The sequence below is a fragment of the Jaculus jaculus genome, chromosome 7 (genome assembly GCF_020740685.1).
Source record: "Jaculus jaculus isolate mJacJac1 chromosome 7, mJacJac1.mat.Y.cur, whole genome shotgun sequence".
Taxonomy (NCBI): Eukaryota; Metazoa; Chordata; class Mammalia; order Rodentia; family Dipodidae; genus Jaculus; species Jaculus jaculus.
This window is the reverse complement of record NC_059108.1, coordinates 124287640-124305188: the sequence shown is the minus strand read 5'-3', so window position 1 is coordinate 124305188 and position 17549 is coordinate 124287640. Positions and strand designations below refer to the sequence as shown.

The 17549-nt window shown below is 48.5% G+C and overlaps 1 protein-coding gene across 1 annotated transcript in view; it reads right to left on the bottom strand.

Annotated features, from left to right (window-relative positions):
• Positions 1–17549, bottom strand: part of Plekhd1 (pleckstrin homology and coiled-coil domain containing D1) — a 38930-nt gene continuing 21381 nt past the window's right edge. Inside the window, exons 7-13 of the mRNA XM_004649290.2 lie at positions 8623–8717; positions 7134–7227; positions 4679–4857; positions 4006–4138; positions 2941–3085; positions 2441–2590; positions 1–2156 (exon numbers count right to left, since the gene is read on the bottom strand). Coding sequence (XP_004649347.1) covers positions 1987–2156; positions 2441–2590; positions 2941–3085; positions 4006–4138; positions 4679–4857; positions 7134–7227; positions 8623–8717 — 966 coding nt within the window. The 3' untranslated portion in view covers positions 1–1986. The remainder of the gene's footprint in view (positions 2157–2440; positions 2591–2940; positions 3086–4005; positions 4139–4678; positions 4858–7133; positions 7228–8622; positions 8718–17549) is intronic.

The window sequence follows — 17549 nt, the reverse complement described above, 5'->3', positions numbered from 1 at the left end:
TTGCGTGAAATCCATTTAATTGACCAAGGAATAGGTTTTGTTTGTATCAGGTAAATATATATTACATATAATTAGTATATACACACTATATACATAGATGTACATATATATACACACACACACAAATCAGTAAGCAATCCCAGCCCTACATATTTCCATAGAGATGCTGCTCCTCTTCCATGTACCGAGCTAGCTTAGGTACACAATGGTGTTAAGTACACACTGAGGGAATTGATCTGTTAGTTGGAGATAACCCGGGCTTAACTTGCCTGAGGCATGGAAATTACAGAGTGAGAATAGGGGGAGGTAAGGGGGTTGGTTAGTGAGTGTGCAAGGGAAGGCACTGCTATGATTTGAATGTGTGTCCCCTCCCAAATGCATGTTAAAATTTGATTGCCATTATAATAATATTAAGAGGTTTGGACCTTTAAGAGAATTAAGGGGGCTCTGCCCTAGGCAACTAGATTAAAATCATCTTTGCAGGAATGGGTTGTCATGGCAATGGTTCCTCTTAAAGGACAAGTTGGACTCCCTGACCTGCATCTGACAATCAGCTCAGGCTGGCCTCCAACTCACAACAGTCTGTTCCTGGTCGTCCATAAACTCAGTGCAGGTGTTCTGGTCTAGCAATCCCAAGTGGCCTGAGACAAACACTTTCTTTCTGGTTACTAGCTTGCCCAGGAAGACTAGATGCACTTGAAAATTTCCAAAAGGTCTTTCTCTAACAGCAAGCCATCATTAATCTAATTATTTAAAGACCAAACAGAAAAGAAAAGAAAAGCCAGTCATCTTGGCTTTATAATTCTTCCTCATTTCAAAGTTCATTCCACATACATATTAGAAATACAAGTTCCATGTTTATGTAGGGTTATACACGTTTATAGCTTCTACATTTACACTCAAATGGGCTGATTCCACAGCTCCCCCCACCCCGCACACCAGCCACATCTTGCAGATGGCTGAAGCCCAAGCCCCACCTCCCGCAAAGGAGGGCACACGGACAGCTGGGCAGTCTGGCTGGCCTCGGCAATCACTCTCTGAGGTCCCCGGCATTGGGGGGGGGGGCGCTGTCCTTCTGCTTAGATTTATCCTGCTGTGGCTGTGTGTCCATCCCAAAGAACACCTCAGTATCCTGAACAGCGGGAAAAAGACTGTCATGGCTAAGGGACACGTTCCAGCCTCCGGGGAGAGGCTGCGATCTTGTACAGGCAGCTGCTTGGCTATGGATTAAAACAGGAGCCTGGGCCGCCTCTGTCCACTCCTGGGTGGGCTGTGTGTCCTCTGGGAGAGCCAGCAGCGTTTCTGAGGATGACAGCCCCCAGCGAGGAACACGGTGGGATTCGCCCTCACGCTCCTTCTCTGGCAGGTGAAGAAGCCCATCTGAGGAGGAGGGGAGGCCTGGGTGGCCCCACAGCCAGGGCAAACCCAGGAAAGAGATACTGTGACCAGGGTGCGTGGTGCTGTGAGGCTATGGCTGATGTACTCGGGACCTTGTTTCCCTCCCCTGGGAAGTGGAATCAGTCGAGGGGCCTTGGCAAAGATTGGGTAGCAGTGCCAGAAGAAGGCTAGGGAGTGTCATGTGGGGAGACAAGTCAGCCCCCCTTGGGGAGGTGAAGCCACCCATCATTCATAAGGACCAGGGCAGAGTGGCAGGTTGACAGACTACCACAGAGAGGGGACCAAGAGGCTTCAGGCAGCCCCCGAGGACAGACAGTCTTCCTCCACAATCTGTCTAACCAACAGAAACTACACACAGCCAGGTCTCTTCCTCCCCTCACCCCGATAACCAGGCAGCACCCAGTGTGGGCCCTCCCCACCTAACGCAAATCCAAGGTCATGGCTCAGGGTCTGTCTGAGGGAGGTGTTACCCCATCCTTTGAAGCCCTTGGTCTCCCAGGTGGAGCTCTGGTGGGAAGGAGCCAGGAGGCCTCCCTCTGCCACCCCATCCCCACCAAGGAAAGATGGGAGGCCGGGGAGGGGCTCCCATCACTTTCCACCCCGGGGAAGCACAGAGGATGCTCCAGGCTGGGTGGCCATGATGTGGTAGATGGACTCCCGGAAGCGCTGGTCTCTGCTCAGCCGCTTGACCACCTCCTTCAGCTCCTCTGTGTTGCTGGCTTCTAGCTGGGAGGTCATGAAGGACTGGGATGGCTTCACTGCGGAGACAGGGTCCAGTCACCTCATGAATGGCACTTCCTCTGCCAGGGCTGGCCCCTGACCCTGGAGCCCACCCTGCCTCCCTCAATCCAACTCTCTTTTAGACCCTTCCTGCCCCATAGCCTTCCAGAGGCTTCAAGAAATCCAAGACTGGGTGGAGTCAAGTTCAGGAGAGGCCACGCAGTCCAACCTCACCGATATGCTTCTTTCCAACCTGCCTTCTTCCCGCGGGGCCACCACTAGCCCAGGTCGCCCAACCCCGCAAGAGCACCCAGGGGCTCACTGTCATTCCAGGTGGCGCTGGACCTGCGCCGGTGGAAGCGGCAGCTCTTGATGCGGCGAGTGGCTGCCTTGTGGATGTACACAGAGTTCTTCATAATGACCGGCATCTTGGCCTCCAGCTCTGCATTTCGGATGCATTCCTCAAAGAACCCTGTGGTGAAAGGAAACCTAAGTGGACAGTCTGACTATGTCACTTTCCTGGGATCATCCCTCCCCACCTAAGGGTCCTGCTGAGTAGTTGGTGGGGGCATCCTTTGCACCTCAAACCACAATCTGTAGTCATTGCAGGGTGGCTCTGCTGAGAATGGAGCTCTGAGCTGAGAAGAAGAAACTCCAGGCTCCCTCCTGCCACCCTGTACCCTCATACCAGGTCCAACTACCACAGCGAGGTGGTGCCAAGGGGATGCTTTCTGGAGAAGAAACACGCACAGTGACAACCTCATGCACACCCAGCTCTGTTCCAGGCTCTGTTGGGCACGGGCTTGTGGGGCTGGGGCTCACTTTTCAGGTGGCTCACGTCGGCCCGCATCCTCTCCTCCTTCTCCTTGTTCCGCACCTTGGAGTTGAGCCCTTGTTCCAGGCTCCTCAGGGCCCCCTCTGCCTCCCGCAGACGTCTTTCCAGGTCCATGCGAACCTTCACCTCAGCCTGAGGACAGGGACACTCAAGAGTTAAGTCAGGTCCCTGAAGCGGTCACCATCTTCCCAAAGCCTTCCGTGTTGGCTAATCTTCATTTTAATCCCAGCACTCGGGAGGCAGAGGTAGGAGGATCGGCGTGAGTTTAAGGCTGCCCTGGGACTATATAGTGAATTCCAGGTCAGTCCACCTTGACCCCCCCACCAAAAAAATCATCATCACCAACTTGAGTGAAATTATTTCAAGGACACACCTGCAGGTGTGTCTGAGAGGGCATCTGGGAAGACCTTCCCTGAATGTGGGTGGTGGCATCTCCTGGGCTGGGGTCCCAGACTGAATAAAAAGGAAAAAAAGAGCCAGGCGTGGTGGTGCATGCCTTTAATCCCAGCACTCGGGAGGCAGAGGTAGGAGGATCGCCATGAGTTTGAGGCCACCCTGAGACTACACAGAGAATTCCAGGTCAGCCTGGGCCAGAGTGAGACCCTACCTCGAAAAACCAAAACCAACAAACACACAAAAAAATGTGACCAACTGCCTCATGCTCGGGCCACAAAGCTCCCTCCTCCACCCTGCGTGATGACGAACTGCATCCTAAACCATGGGATGACCCAGAATAAGCCCTTCTTCCCTTGAGTTGCTTTTGTCAGGTATTTTGTCACAGCGGCGAGAAATGGAACTAATTCACCTTCCCTGGCCACTCAATAGGGACCCGAGTGGCTTTGCAGGGAAGTTTCCACATTCTGCTTCCTTGCCTCACCCACGGCTGGGGTTGATCCCTGCTGCTAACACTTGGTAGGGCAGGCTGCTAGCCCTTTTGGTGGCTTCATGCCCTCACCAGCTGGTCAGATTGGCAGAGGGGGCTTGGCAGCTGGCTGGCAAGCACAGGGAGTGGGGAGGGAGCCCGGGCACCAGGCCCGTGCAGGCCTGCCCACCTTGAGCTCCCGTTCGGCCTGCTGCTTCTCAGCTGTCAGCTCCTGCAGTGAGTTCTGCAGTGCCTGCGACTGACTGGAGTAGAACTCCCGCTCTTCCTCCAGGGCCCGCGAGCGCTCTTCATTCTCCTTCATCCTGCCGGCAGGAGACGTGCTCAATGGACGCCCGCCCACCAGAAACGGTTGCTGCTACAGAGAGGTTGAGCTCCCAGAACTTTTCTGGGTCCGGTTGACCAGATGACGAGAGGAGTGGCGTGGTCAGAACATGGCAGCCCTAGGCTTAAAGGTGTGGTCTGGGGAGGACATGGCTCGGTGGCTCAGGCGCTTGTCTAGGCCTAGAGGTCCGGGGTCTGCCACTTCGGTGACCTCGGGGAAGTCCCATGAGCCTGCTGAGGCTCAGTTGTGTCACGGGTGGCAGGGGGCTAAGGGAACCTGCCTGGCTGTCCACAGAGCACGGTTCTAAGGGCGTGATGACGCTCTGCACTGTTTACGAGTACTGCAACACACAATTAGCAGGTTGGCTTTGGGCAACAGAGTCTACTTCTATTTGCCTGCTGGGGAAACCAAGTCCTAGGCAAGAAAGGATGTAAGTCATCTGGTCAGTGCCAGCTAGAACCCGGGTCTCGGTGACAACCCGAGGGAAGCTGTCCGCGCCCGGGCTGTGTGGGGGCCTCACCGCTTCTCGGCCAGGAGCTTCTCGGCCAGCAGCTGCTGCATCTTCTCCTCTATCTGCCTGAGGTTGCTGCGCAGGCCCCCGCTGGCGGCAGGCTGCTCGCTCTCACTGGCCTGCGACTGCGGCTGGTTCTTATCCTCCTCTAGCATCTCTAGGGTTTTCTTCTTCTCTATGGAGAGTTCCTGGCACAGGGGCGGGAGGAGCAGAAGGCCCACGTGAGGCTCGCCGGCATGGCGGCTCACCTCGCTCAGTCCTCCGTGAGGGACGCCCGGGATGACTCCTTCTGAGATCTCCCTTCTCATCATCACAAGGCAATGTCTCTCCTCGGTGGAGATCGTCAAGGAGGAGACAATGTAACTACCAGTGAACATGGCATCTGCTGGAACCAGGTCCCAAGGCCCAAGGGCACTATGACCTCCTGGATTCCTTGTTCCTCTAGGAGGTGCTGTAGTGGGTTCATGTGAAAAAAAAAAAATGCCCAACAAGACCAGTGTAAGTGCAAATTTAGACATTCTCTCTGCGCTTAGCGTCTGGGACTTTAGACTACATTGAAATCCTAGGGTTGGAAACACCCACGGAGGCAACTCCCCGTGACGCGAAGCAGGGGAAACTCAGACGCCACAAACAAACCACATCACTCATGAGAGCTTAGAAAGGCTTGCAGCTGTCCTGGGGCTGAGCTGAAAACCTCCTCCCTGTAGACCAGCTGACAGAAAGCTGGAAAAAGCTGCACTGCATGCAGCCCTATGGGAGACAGAAGCCATCAGTGGTTAAAAAAAAAAAAGTGGACACTGCAAGCCTCAAGTTTGGCCAGCAAGGCCAGTGGAGCCAGTAGTGCAAGAGTGACATGTCTGCTCCGGGGGAGACCAGCTGCTCTCTAATTGACTGGAGACCCGCTCCATGGGAGGGAATGCATGCCTGGTACCAAAAACCTAATCAAAAGCCGATGGTGGGGTAGGTCATGAGCATTAGGAGTGGAAAGCCTGTTCTTATCTGGCTAAATACATATATCATTCTCACCAAACTGCCCTGTAAACAATTCACTTAATGTTCATACCCATATATTAATGCTACTTTCACTTTTGGTAGAGAACCTTCTCTTTTCAGATGACCATGACCACTGGAATGACCCAAAAGGCACCACAGTGCTGAGAAGATGTGACGGAGGAATGTCCAGTACTGAAACATCTCTATCACACCTTCCAAGGCTCAGGGTCCATTGCAGAAGAGGTGGCGGAAAGAATGTAAGAGCCAAAGGAAGGGTAGGCCTGCTTACAATGCAATGGACCAGACAGAAATTGACCTTGGTATCTATGACCTCACAGTGCCTAGCACGACCTTCACAAGACCCTCATAATAGGAGGAAAAGATGATGACATCAAAATAGAAGAGAGACTAATGGAGACAGGGAGGGGATATGATGGAGTGTGGATTTGTGAAGGGCAAAGTGGAGGAGGGGAGGGAATTATCATGGTCTATTGTCTGTAATTATAGAAGCTGTCAATAAAAAGGAAAAACAAAGAAAGAAAGACAGACAGACTTGCAGCTGTCAAGGCAATTCATGGATTCATTTAACAGGTATGGGCCACACATTACGCTGGACTCACTCCAGGTGCTGGAGCTTGGAGAGGCCATTAAGGCACGGTCAAGTGAAGCCCACAGTCTGGAAGACACAAGCTAGAGTGTTAATCCCGTAACAGATGTACAGCATAAATAGACGCCCAGAGCTCCAAAAATATCTGCCTAGAAGAATCCAGGATGCGTGACCAAGGAGATACTTGAGCTGAGTCTGAGGAGGGTGAACAGCTCTCCAGGTAAAGAGGAGACAGAAAGGAAGTGGCATATGGAAGGAACAGCATGCTGGGAGATGAAACAGCTTGCTTCTCTTGGGGACATGAACTCAGTGGTTGGAGCAAGAGCTGGGGTGTCATTGTGCCAGACACACAGGTGAGAAAAGGCTAGGACCAGAGTTTGAACTTGCAGGCATATTAAACAGTTTGTGCTTGATCCTTTACAAGTGCCACTCCCTGTTCCCTGTCATAGCTCTTGTGGTATCAGATGAAGGTGACCTGGGCAGTTGATGTCCCTTCACACTCAACCTCAACCAACTGCGGGAGCAGCTAAAGTGAGGTGATGGAGGGATGTGGTGAGTGGCTCCACTGCCCATGCTGCTCAGTCCTCCCCCAGGCATAAAAATAAAAGCACTGGGCAAAGCAAGTCTCCTGAGGCCATGGTCATTGCAAGGACAAGCTGGAATTTACCCTCTGGGTCTGGGAAGAAGCAGTCTGTGCTTTGGGGCCTCATGTGTCCACTGGAGTTCCCCACTGTCCGCAGAGGAGACCAGTGCCACCTCCTGCCCCATCCCTTTGCCCCAGAGAAACATGTGAGAAGACCAACAGTGTGAGGTCCAATCAACTGGTCTGCTTCCTAGGCAACCGACCTCCCCATAACCTCTCACCTCCAGTGTCTGCTGCAAGGACTCCGTGAAGTGTCGCAGTTCCTTTTTCTCCTGTTCCACGCCCTTAAGGCATCTTGCGGTGAGCTCTAGCTCCCTGTGGGGACAGACAGCTGTGTATGGCAGCATCTACCCCTCCCAACCTCCTGCACAAAGACATACTTCTGCGACACCTCCTGATATGGTTTGGAAGGACCCTTGATGGCCCAGTGCTCTGCAACCCTGGGCCCACCAAGCAGCCACAGGGCCCGGGGCCACAAGCAGAACCTAGCCAAGCAAGGTGGACTCAGCATTAGAACCCATGATGGAGGGCATACCTAGAGATACCCGCAGGCAGAGAGAAGCACTGGAGAAGCCAAGGAATGCTGGGCACTCACTGCTACATTGGACATGCCTCTCTTGGGGTGACTCTTGCTTTTGTTTTTGCAAGCCTTCACCATAAGACCACCCTTTTTTTTTTGCCACATGTACTTGGGATGTCTTTCCCATCTCCTGCTCAATTGTCCAAAGCCTACTCAGCCCAAAAGATCACACACAGATCTTTAATCCCCATAACACAGAAAACCTGGATTCATTTCATGCCTTCTAGAACCCAGCCACACTAATAGTGTACTAATGTTTCCTTCCGGGCAAGAGTGGTTTTCCCAACCAAGTAGTAAGGTCCTGATGGGGAGGTTCTTATCTTCTATTCTAGCATCTAACACAGTTCTGGAAGCTACAAAGATATTTGCTTTATGTATTTGATAAGACTGAGTTTCCCTGTTGCTTTGTATGCTAAAAGTTAATTAGAGAATACAGAGATGGCTCAATTGCTCTACTGTTTGCTGTGCAAGCATAAGGACCTTAGTCTGACCTGTGTCCACATAAAAAAAAAAAAAAAAAAAAAAAGGCCGCCAGGCATCAGGCATAGCTGGGCATGGTGGCACACACTTTTAATCCCAGCACTCAGGAGGCAGAGGTAGGAGGACCACCATGAGTTTGAGGCCAGCCTGAGACTACTACAGAGTAAATTCCAGGTCAGCCTGGGCCAGAGTGAGACCATACCTCAAAAAAACCAAAAAACAAAAAGCCAGGGTTGGAGAGATGGCTTAGCAGTTAAGCGCTTGCCTGTGAAACCTAAGGACCCCAGTTCAAGGCTTGATTCCCCAGGACCCACGTAAGCCAGATATACAAGGGGGCGCACGCATCTGGAGTTCTTTTGCAGTGGCTGGAGGCCCTGGTGTGCTCATGCTCTCTCTCTCTCTCAAATAAATAAATAAATAAAAATAAACAATTAAAAAAAAAAGCCAGGCATGGTGCTCCTGTTTGTATTATTGCAAGAAATCATTAAGAGTGGGCAGAAGTACCCTGTGGGGGTTGACATCTTCCTCCTGGTACACCAGAGCCCTGAGCACTGGGAAGAGAGAGGCAACCCAGACCTGGATGCAACCCAGACCCTTGGCTCTGCCAAAGCCAGGCATCCCTCCCGCTGCTCCTCCTGAGGCCCCGTCACCTCTTGATCTGTTCCTGCTCCACCCTCAGCTCCTGCACCACCTCCTCAAACTGCTGCTTCTCGGCCTCCAGCACTTGATTCAGGCGCTCCAGCTCCTAGAGAACAGATGGGACGAGAAAAGTCACGGAGAGGACGGGACGCAGAGCCCCTTAAGCTTGGGAGCCTCCCTCCACACTCTACACTGTGGCTCAGTCTGGGGAATAGACTGGGCCAGACTTGCAGTTAAGTTCTGAGGAGGCCTAGCGCCACTCAGACAAGCACGGCGTCAACTCAACCCAAATCGGTGATGAACTCGGCCCATGAAAACAGCAAGCTGAAGGCAGGGCTTAGACATGATTCCATCCCGTGTCCTTTGGCAGATGTGATTATAAATCTGGATTTGCTTCTCTGGGTGAATCTAGTCACCAACACCCTAAGAAGACAAGGCTGGGCCTCAATGCTGAAGCAAAAAGCAAGGACCATGTACTTCCGGTACACAGAATGACATCAGTCAGAAGTGCCACAGAAAGGTCATTCCCAACCCAAGTCACTTTTTTTCCTACAAGTCATTGGAGTCAGGTGGACGGTCTTTCTCTCCTCAGTGCTGCAGGTACACAAAAGCCAGGAAACCCAGGATAAACCTCAGGGGTCCAGACCAGCCCCTTTGGGAAGCTAAACAGTCTGAGTGTTTTCTCAGCAAATTGGAGACCCCAGGGGTCCTATTTTCCTAGGATTCAGTGGAAGGTGGCATTGGGGGTACACTTCCTGAGACGTTTTTCATAAATACATATGTAATTTTTTGTTTTTTCAAGGTAGGGTCTCACTCTGGCCCAGGCTGACCTGGAATTTACTATGTAGTCTCAAGCTGGCCTCAAACTCAGGGACCCTCTGAGTGCTGAGATTAAAGGCTTGCACCACCATATCCGGCAGTATTTTTTTATTTACTTGAGAGAAAGCATAAGAAAGTGAAAGAGGTCTGGAGAGATGGCTTAGATGTTAAGGCGCTTGCCTGCAAAGTCTAAGGACCCATGTTCAACTTTCCAGATCCCACGAAGGCCAGGGACACAAGTTGACACAAGCATACAAGGTCGCACATGTGCAATGCGTACAACATGGTGCACGCATCTGGAGTTTGTTTGCAGTGACTGGAAACCCTGGTGCGCTTGTTCAGTCTCTCTCATAAAAAACAATAATAATAAATAAAGGAAGGAAGGAAAGAAGGAAGGAAATAAGTGAGACAGCATGGGCATGCCAGAGCCTCTTGGTGCTACAAACAAGCTCCAGACACTTGTCCCACTTTGTGCATCTGGCTTTACATGGGTATTGGGAAATTGAACCTGGTCTGGCAGGCTTTTTGTAAGCAAGTACCTGTAACTATTGAACAAACTTCCCAGCCCCTCGTGAGAAGTTTTTGTTGTTCTTGTTTTCATGGCAGGGTCTTGCGCTAACCCCAGCTGACCTGGAATTCATTATGTATTCTCAGGGTGGCCTGGAGCTCAAGGCCATCCTAATACCTTTGCTTCCCAAGTGCTGGGATTAAAGACGTGTGCCACCATACCCAGCTTCATGAGAAGTTTTGAAGCATTTTTATGACGACTACTTTGTTCCTCCATTTTTTTTCCTTTTTTTTTCTTTGAGGCAGGGTCTCACTCTTGCCCAGACTGACCTGGAATTCACTATGTAGTCTCAGGGTGGCCTTGAACTCACAGCAATACTCCTACCTCTGCCGTCTGAGTGCTGGGATTAAAGGCGTGCGCCACCACACCCGGCTTGTTCCTCCATATTTTATGCTGTGGGAACATATTATTTCTACATTTGCTTTCTCACCTTCCAGCTCCAAATTACTCTCTCCTTGTCATCTGGCAGCTTTGTTCCCAAATACAATGAAATCCCAGCCAGGGGGTGGCGCTGCCTCCATATAAGAGGAAGTTATTACTGACTTTGAAGAGATGCAGAGAGGAAATATGGAGAGGGAAGAATCTGATTTTAAACTTCTTATCCAAATAATTATTTCCTAATCTAATTATTGTTGACACTTTAGGTGTAAATCAATGGTTACAAACTGACTCAGTTTGCCAAATGTGGTCACTGTCTGAGCTGCATGGTGGACGTACGCCTGCCACAGGAGGACAGACCCACAGGACTGTGAAAGCCAGTGGACTGTGAGCAGAAGTGTGCTACTTCTGTGCAGATATCTTTTTTTTTTATTTTTATTTATTTGAGAGCGACAGACACAGAGAGAAAGACAGATAGAGGAAGAGAGAGAATGGGCGCGCCAGGGCTTCCAGCCTCTGCAAACGAACTCCAGATGCGTGCGCCCCCTTGTACATCTGGCTACCGTGGGACCTGGGGAACCGAGCCTCGAACCGGGGTCCTTAGGCTTCACAGGCAAGCACTTAACCGCTAAGCCATCTCTCCAGCCCCCCCTTTTTTTTTTAATTTTTATTTGAGAGCAACAGACACAGAGAGAAAGACAGATAGAGGACTGTGTAGATATCTTTTGACAAGATAATGTGTGACAGGCTATGGTCCCCTCTCCCTGGCACATGATGGGGGCTCCCTTAGCCTGGATCCCAAGTGTAAGAGCTCATGGATCAGACCACCAGTCACCCATGTAGCTATGTGATAAGCACACTTGTGCTGTTAAGAGCCACAGACATACAGGAGTTGTGGGCTGTTGCTGAAGTCATGATCTGGCCTGTCTATATTTGACATACTTAGAAAAAATATGAATAAAATTAAATTTTTATTCTTGAAGAGCCCCCCCCCTCCCAACCTCCCTTTTTAGACAGGGTCTCTTGTATCCCAGGCTGGTCTCAAACTCATTAAATAGCAAAGGATAACTTCGAACTTCTGATCCTCCTGCCTCTACCTTCTGAGTGCTAGAATTACAGATGTGTACCACCACACCTGGTTTAAGTAATGCTAGGGATTGAACCTAGGGCTTTGTATATGGCCAAGCAAGCTTCGTACCCACTAAGCTAAATACTCAGCCGCAGACTTCCTCTTAACTAAAAGAAAACTTCAGACTTCAAAAAAGTATGACCTAATACTCATGATTTTGCTAATGACGATAAACCTCTCTGGCCTTGACTAATCCTGCTCTGATGGCCTCCGTGTTTTGTGTAAGAGCTGTTGAGAGGTCTGGAGAACTTACCAGCTGCAAGATTTCCTGAGCTACTGAGGTGCTTTGTTCTCACAGGTCTCAAGCCTCTTCAGAAATGATCACCTAGGAGCCAGAGAGGGACTCTGTCCACAACCTCTCTTTACTTTCCCTGGAAAACTCCTTCCTTCACCGCAACTTGCAGCTATTCCCGTCACTTACTATTATGCTACAATAATCGTTGCTGTCCAAAATGCGGGAGGGTCAATGACTAAAACCCACTCCTTCCCTCAGGAATTTCAAGTTGCCAGCAGATGCAGGCTATACCCTCCAAGAACCAGAGAGTAATCTGCCCGTACCAAGCCATTTGGCTTTTCTCCCCTCAGTCCTTCTTCAGTGGGTCTAAGCACCCTGGGGAGATGCTTATAAGCCAGTGACCAGCTGCATGTGGTGAGGTGCGCAAGGGACAGAGGAATGGGTGTCCATGAACAAGAGCCCCCAGGGTCAAAGCCACTTTAAAGGACACTTGGGGGCTGGAGAGATGGCTTAGTGGTTGAGGCACTTGCCTGCAAAGCCTAATGACCCAGGGTGGACTCCCCCATAGCCATGTAAGCCAGATGCACAAGGTGGCATATGTGTCTGCAGTTCGCTGGCAGTGGCTAGAGGCCCTGGCATGCCCATTCTCTATCTGCCTCTCTCTCTCTCAAATAAATAAATATTTTTTAAAGGACACAGCCTTCATCAGATTCTGAGTTCTCGGCTTGGCTTTTTGCCAAGAGGTAGTCCAAACTCTGTTGGAGTAGCTCTCACAACAGGAAACCCACTGCGTCCTTAAGTAGGCCATTTCACCCCTGAACAACCCGCTTAAAAAAAAAAAATAGCTCCACCTCTGCCAGGTCCAGTGTTGTTGTTATGAAAGCCACAAATGCAAAAGCATGGGCAAATGATGGGAGATTTTGTAGGGGTCCAATAGAAGAGGGACACTTCATTTATGGAACACTCTGCTCTTCTCGCAGTCCCGTAAGCCCCCGTCTCTGCCCAAACTTCCCTTCCCTTCTGCCCATTTCATCACTTCTTTCTGGGGCCTCGCTCCTCAGCTCTCAGGCCTGGGGATTCCAGCCCACAAAATAAGACTTAGTAGGCAGCCTTGAGCCAAGCAAAGACTGGTAAGACCAGGGCAGCAGCCAACACCTGGCCACTCTTGCTAAGGGTCTTGAAGAAGCGGGTATGTAAAAATGAATGGCTAATAGAAATAGAAAGGCAGCGATGTGGTGGTGCACACCTGTAATCCCAGCACTCAAAAGGCAGAGGTAGGAGGATTGCCTTGAGTTCGAGGCCACCCTGCGATGACAGTGAATTCCAGGTCATCCTGAACTAGAGTAAGACCCTACCTCAAAAATAAAAATAAATAAATAAAAAGAAAGGCAGAAATTCCAGAGGTGGATTCAAGAAATGAGTTGAACCCAAGAATTTGGGGCTTGGCTTGGGTCACCCCAGTAAGTTCCCATTTCACAAAATTTTTTAAAAAATACCTTTTCCAGAGAGAAGGAAAATGATGTAGATTAGAAATTTAGACCTATATAAAGATAGGAAAGGATCAAAGACTGAATAACTAAAAGTAAAATGAAAACATTCACAGTTACTATTTATACTTGCTCTAAATCAGTATCAAAAATAATAGTAGCAGTGTTAGAGTTGATTATTTCTGCTTGTGTATAATCTACACAGTGTGTACACTTGTGTAAGTGAAATGAATGGCAAAAGTATTACATGGAATTGGAGGGAGGAACCAGGAATAGGGTGGTTAGAAAGCAGTTGTGGGGCTAGAAAGCTGACTCAGTGGTAAAGGCACTTGCCTGCAAAGCAAAAGGACCTTGGTTTGATTCCCCAGTACCCATGTAAGCCAGATGCACAAGGTGACACATGCATCAGGAGTTTGTTTGCAGGGGCTGGAAGCCCTGGTTCACCCATTCTCTCTCTCTCCCCCTCTCTCTGACTCTTTCGCTCTCTCAAATAAATAAACAAAAATAAAATAAATGGCAACAAACAATACGTGTAAGTTATATGGGAGCTGTCAATCCAAGTACATTAATAGTCACTTTGAATATCCACAGCCTAAATATACCAACTGAAAGACAGAGATTACCATAGTGAATCAAAAGCAAGACCCGGGCTGGAGAGATGGCTTTGCAGTTAAGGTACTTGGCTCCAAAACCTAATGACCCAGGTTCAATTCCAATACCTGCATAAAGCCAGATGCACAAAGTGGCGCATGCATCTGGAGATTTTTTTTCAGTGGCTAGAGGCCCTGGTGTGCCCATTTTCTCTGTCTCTCTTTGCTTATCTGCTTATAAATAAATAAATAGAAATTTAAAACAACAATAACAAAAACAAGATCCAACTACAGACTACATACAAGGAACACATCTTAAATATAAAATTACATATTGGATGGTGGTCCCTGGGAGCAAACAAACCAGGGGTAGCTCAGTGATGGCAGAGAAAATGGAGGAGAACTAAGATCCCTCAACAAGACAAAAAAAATAGCCAACAGCCCACTATGAGATGTGGTACCTCTACAACATCTGCCGAGGCTCAGGAGTGGTTGCAGAGGAAACAACGGCATGAATATCGCTCTCGCTGCTAGCTTGACAACCAGCTCCAGGGTGATGATCAGTCAAAACCCATCAAAGCAGAAATCCAGATGCTACAGAGAACTCAACATTAAACCAGACTGCCAACAGGCTTACCATAGCTCAGGGAACGTTGAGGAAGAGGGGACAGAAAGATGTAAGAGCCACTGAGTGGGTGGGGATTCCTTAAGGCACGGTCCACATCTACCCCACAGGGACTGAATAAGGCCTTCATGACCCCACAGTTAATACCATAACCCTACTGAGGAGGGCCCCCAGGGAAATGGGAGTGGGGTCAAGGGGATAAAAAAAGAATACAACTTGTTACTACATATACATATTTTTTAGTATCCACATAAAGTTTTCATAAAAAAAAAGCTTTAATAAAAAAATTAAAAAATACTAAATGTTCTTAAAATGCAAAAGGCTGGGCTGGGCATGGTGACTCACACCTGTAATCCCAGTACTCCACAGGCCGAAGCAGAAGGATCATTGCAAGTATGAGGCTAGCCTGGGCTGCACAGTAAGTTTCAAGACAGGCTGGCAAGAGTAAGGGTTGGAGGGGATGGAGACATGGCTCAGTGGTTAAAGGCACTTGCTTGCAAAGGCTGATGGCCCAGTTTCATTCCCTAGTAACCAAGTAAAGCCACATACACAAAGTGGTACATGCATCTGGAGTTCATCTGCAGAGGCAAGAGGCCCTGACACATCCATACTTGCTCTCTCTCTCAATTACTTACTTAATTAATTTATTTATTTTCAAGCAGAAAGAAAGAGAAGAGAGACCAACAGAGAGACAGAATGGGTGCACCAGGGCCTTCAGTCACTGCAGGTAAACTCTAGACACATGTGCCACTTCATGAATCTGGCTATACACAGGTACTGGGAAATCAAACCCAGGTCATTAAGCTCTGCAGGCAAGCACCTTAACCACTAAGCCATCTCTCCTGGGCTAGTATTTTTCTAATGCAAAAAACAAAAATATTACAGGGAATAGAAGATTACAGACTAATATCACTCATGAAAATAGACAAAATTCTCCTCAAAAAATATTAACAAAACAAATCCAACAATGTATAAAAGGAATTATACATCATGATCAAGTGGGATTTGCTACCCCCATAAAGTGATAACCATATATGATGTAAAATGCAATGCATTCATCCAACTTTAAAAGTCTCCATTGTTTGTTTGTTTGTTTTTTGGTTTTTTTTTTTTTTTTTTTTTTTTTTTTTGTTTTTCAAGGCAAGGTCTCACTCTAGTCCAGGCTGACCTGGAATTAACTATGTAGTCTCAGGGTGGCCTTGAACTCATGGTGATCCTCCTACCTCTGCCTCCCGAGTGCTGGGATTAAAGGCGTGCACCACCACGCCCGGCTGTCCCCATAGTTTGTAATCAACCCTAATGATATTCAAACATTCCCATAGTCCAAGATCTTTTAGCTGAGCCATAATACCAAAACAACCTCAAAAAACCCATAAGGGCACAGAATACACATTCACACTGCAAAAGATGGCACTGGGCATAGCAAAGAAATATTTAACCAATACAAGATTTAAACAGGGCAAACACCAATCTCTGTAGCTCCAAGTCCAACAACTCTAGTCAGTGACAAATCTTCAAGTCCAATAATTCTAACCAGCAACAAGTCTCTGGAGTTCCAATTCTGCCCCTCCAGCTAGGCTACTCACTATCCTGGAAAACTTCATCTGAGACCAGCAGCTTTCCTTAGCAACCATCTCTTATGGTCCTGGCATCTTCACTGGGTCTCCACTACAACCCAGGTTCATCCTCACAGCTCCATCAGGTCTCCATGCAGGCATCCAGCAAACCAGCTTCATACTGGCCATTTCCAAAACACAAGACCATGTTGCAGGTTCAATGACCCTCTCTTTCCTGCATTTCTACATTTCCTAATACCAGGTAGGCTTGTTAATTTTGTTAATTTGTTAATCCATGGGGGAATAAAGCAAACTTTAAAGAACAGGACACTCATTCAGCATTCAGGCCCATCAAAACACTGCATTCTTTCTGTTGTCCCAGTACAGATCAGCTAGCCCAATCTCAATTACTGCAATTTCTCATATAATTGCAGCTGAACAGGTAGCAGTTTTGGCCCTAAGATTTCATTTTTTTCTGAGCCATATCCCTCTGCTCACATCAGTCTGTTTCTATGCAAAGCAACCCTACACAAGTTCTCAGGACACAGGTATAATAGCCAGTCTCACACAAACTGCTAGCCCAGTCCAGGCAAAGCTCTTTCTCACCCTCACAAGCCAAACCTCACAGCCCATAGTTCTTACTGCATTCAGGTCTTTCAACTCTGACCAGAATATTCCATCAAGCTGTACTTGTCTCTTAGGCCAAGGTTTCAAATCCTTCCACATCCTTCTTGAAAACAGCCCCCAAAGGCCAAAGCCACACAGTCAGGTGTCTAGCAGCAATCCCACTCCTCTGGTACCAACTTTACTGATAGCAGGGGAAAACTATGGCATGAGCAGAGGGTGGACATCACCTCCTCACCAACATCGGGTAGACAAAAGCAACAGGATAGGGTGCCAAACACTGGCAAGGGGAAACTGGCTATAACACCCATAAGCCCACCCACAACAATACGCCGCCTCCAGGAGGTGTTAATTCCCAAATCTCCATCAGCTGGGAACCTAGCATTCAGATCACGTAGGCACCCATTCTCTCTCTTTCCTTCTTTCTCTTAAATAAATATTTATGCTTATTTTTTAATTTAAAAAAGAATATCTACTGTTCTGGGGAAATGGCTCAGCAGTTAAAGGCTCTTACAAAGCCTGCTGGCCCAGGTCTGATGATTCCCCAGTACCCACATAAAGCCAAATGAACAAAGTGGCACATGTACCTGGGGTTCATTTGCAGTGGCAATGGGTCCTGGTGCATCTATCCTCTCTCTAGCTCTGTCTCTGTCTCTCCCTCCTCCTTAATAAATGAATGAAATATTTTTTTAAAGAATATGTACAAAAGACCCATAGTTCACATGATATTTAATAGTAAGAAATAAGAAGCATTTCCTCTAATACCAGCAGCAAAGTAAGGATATTCCCTTCTACCACTGCTTTGCTTCACAGCATGATGCTAGAAGTCTTAGGCAATGCAATAAGACAGGAAAAGGAAATAAATAGTATACAGGTTGGAAACAGAGAAATGATGCTATGTTTATTCATAGATGACATGACCATGTA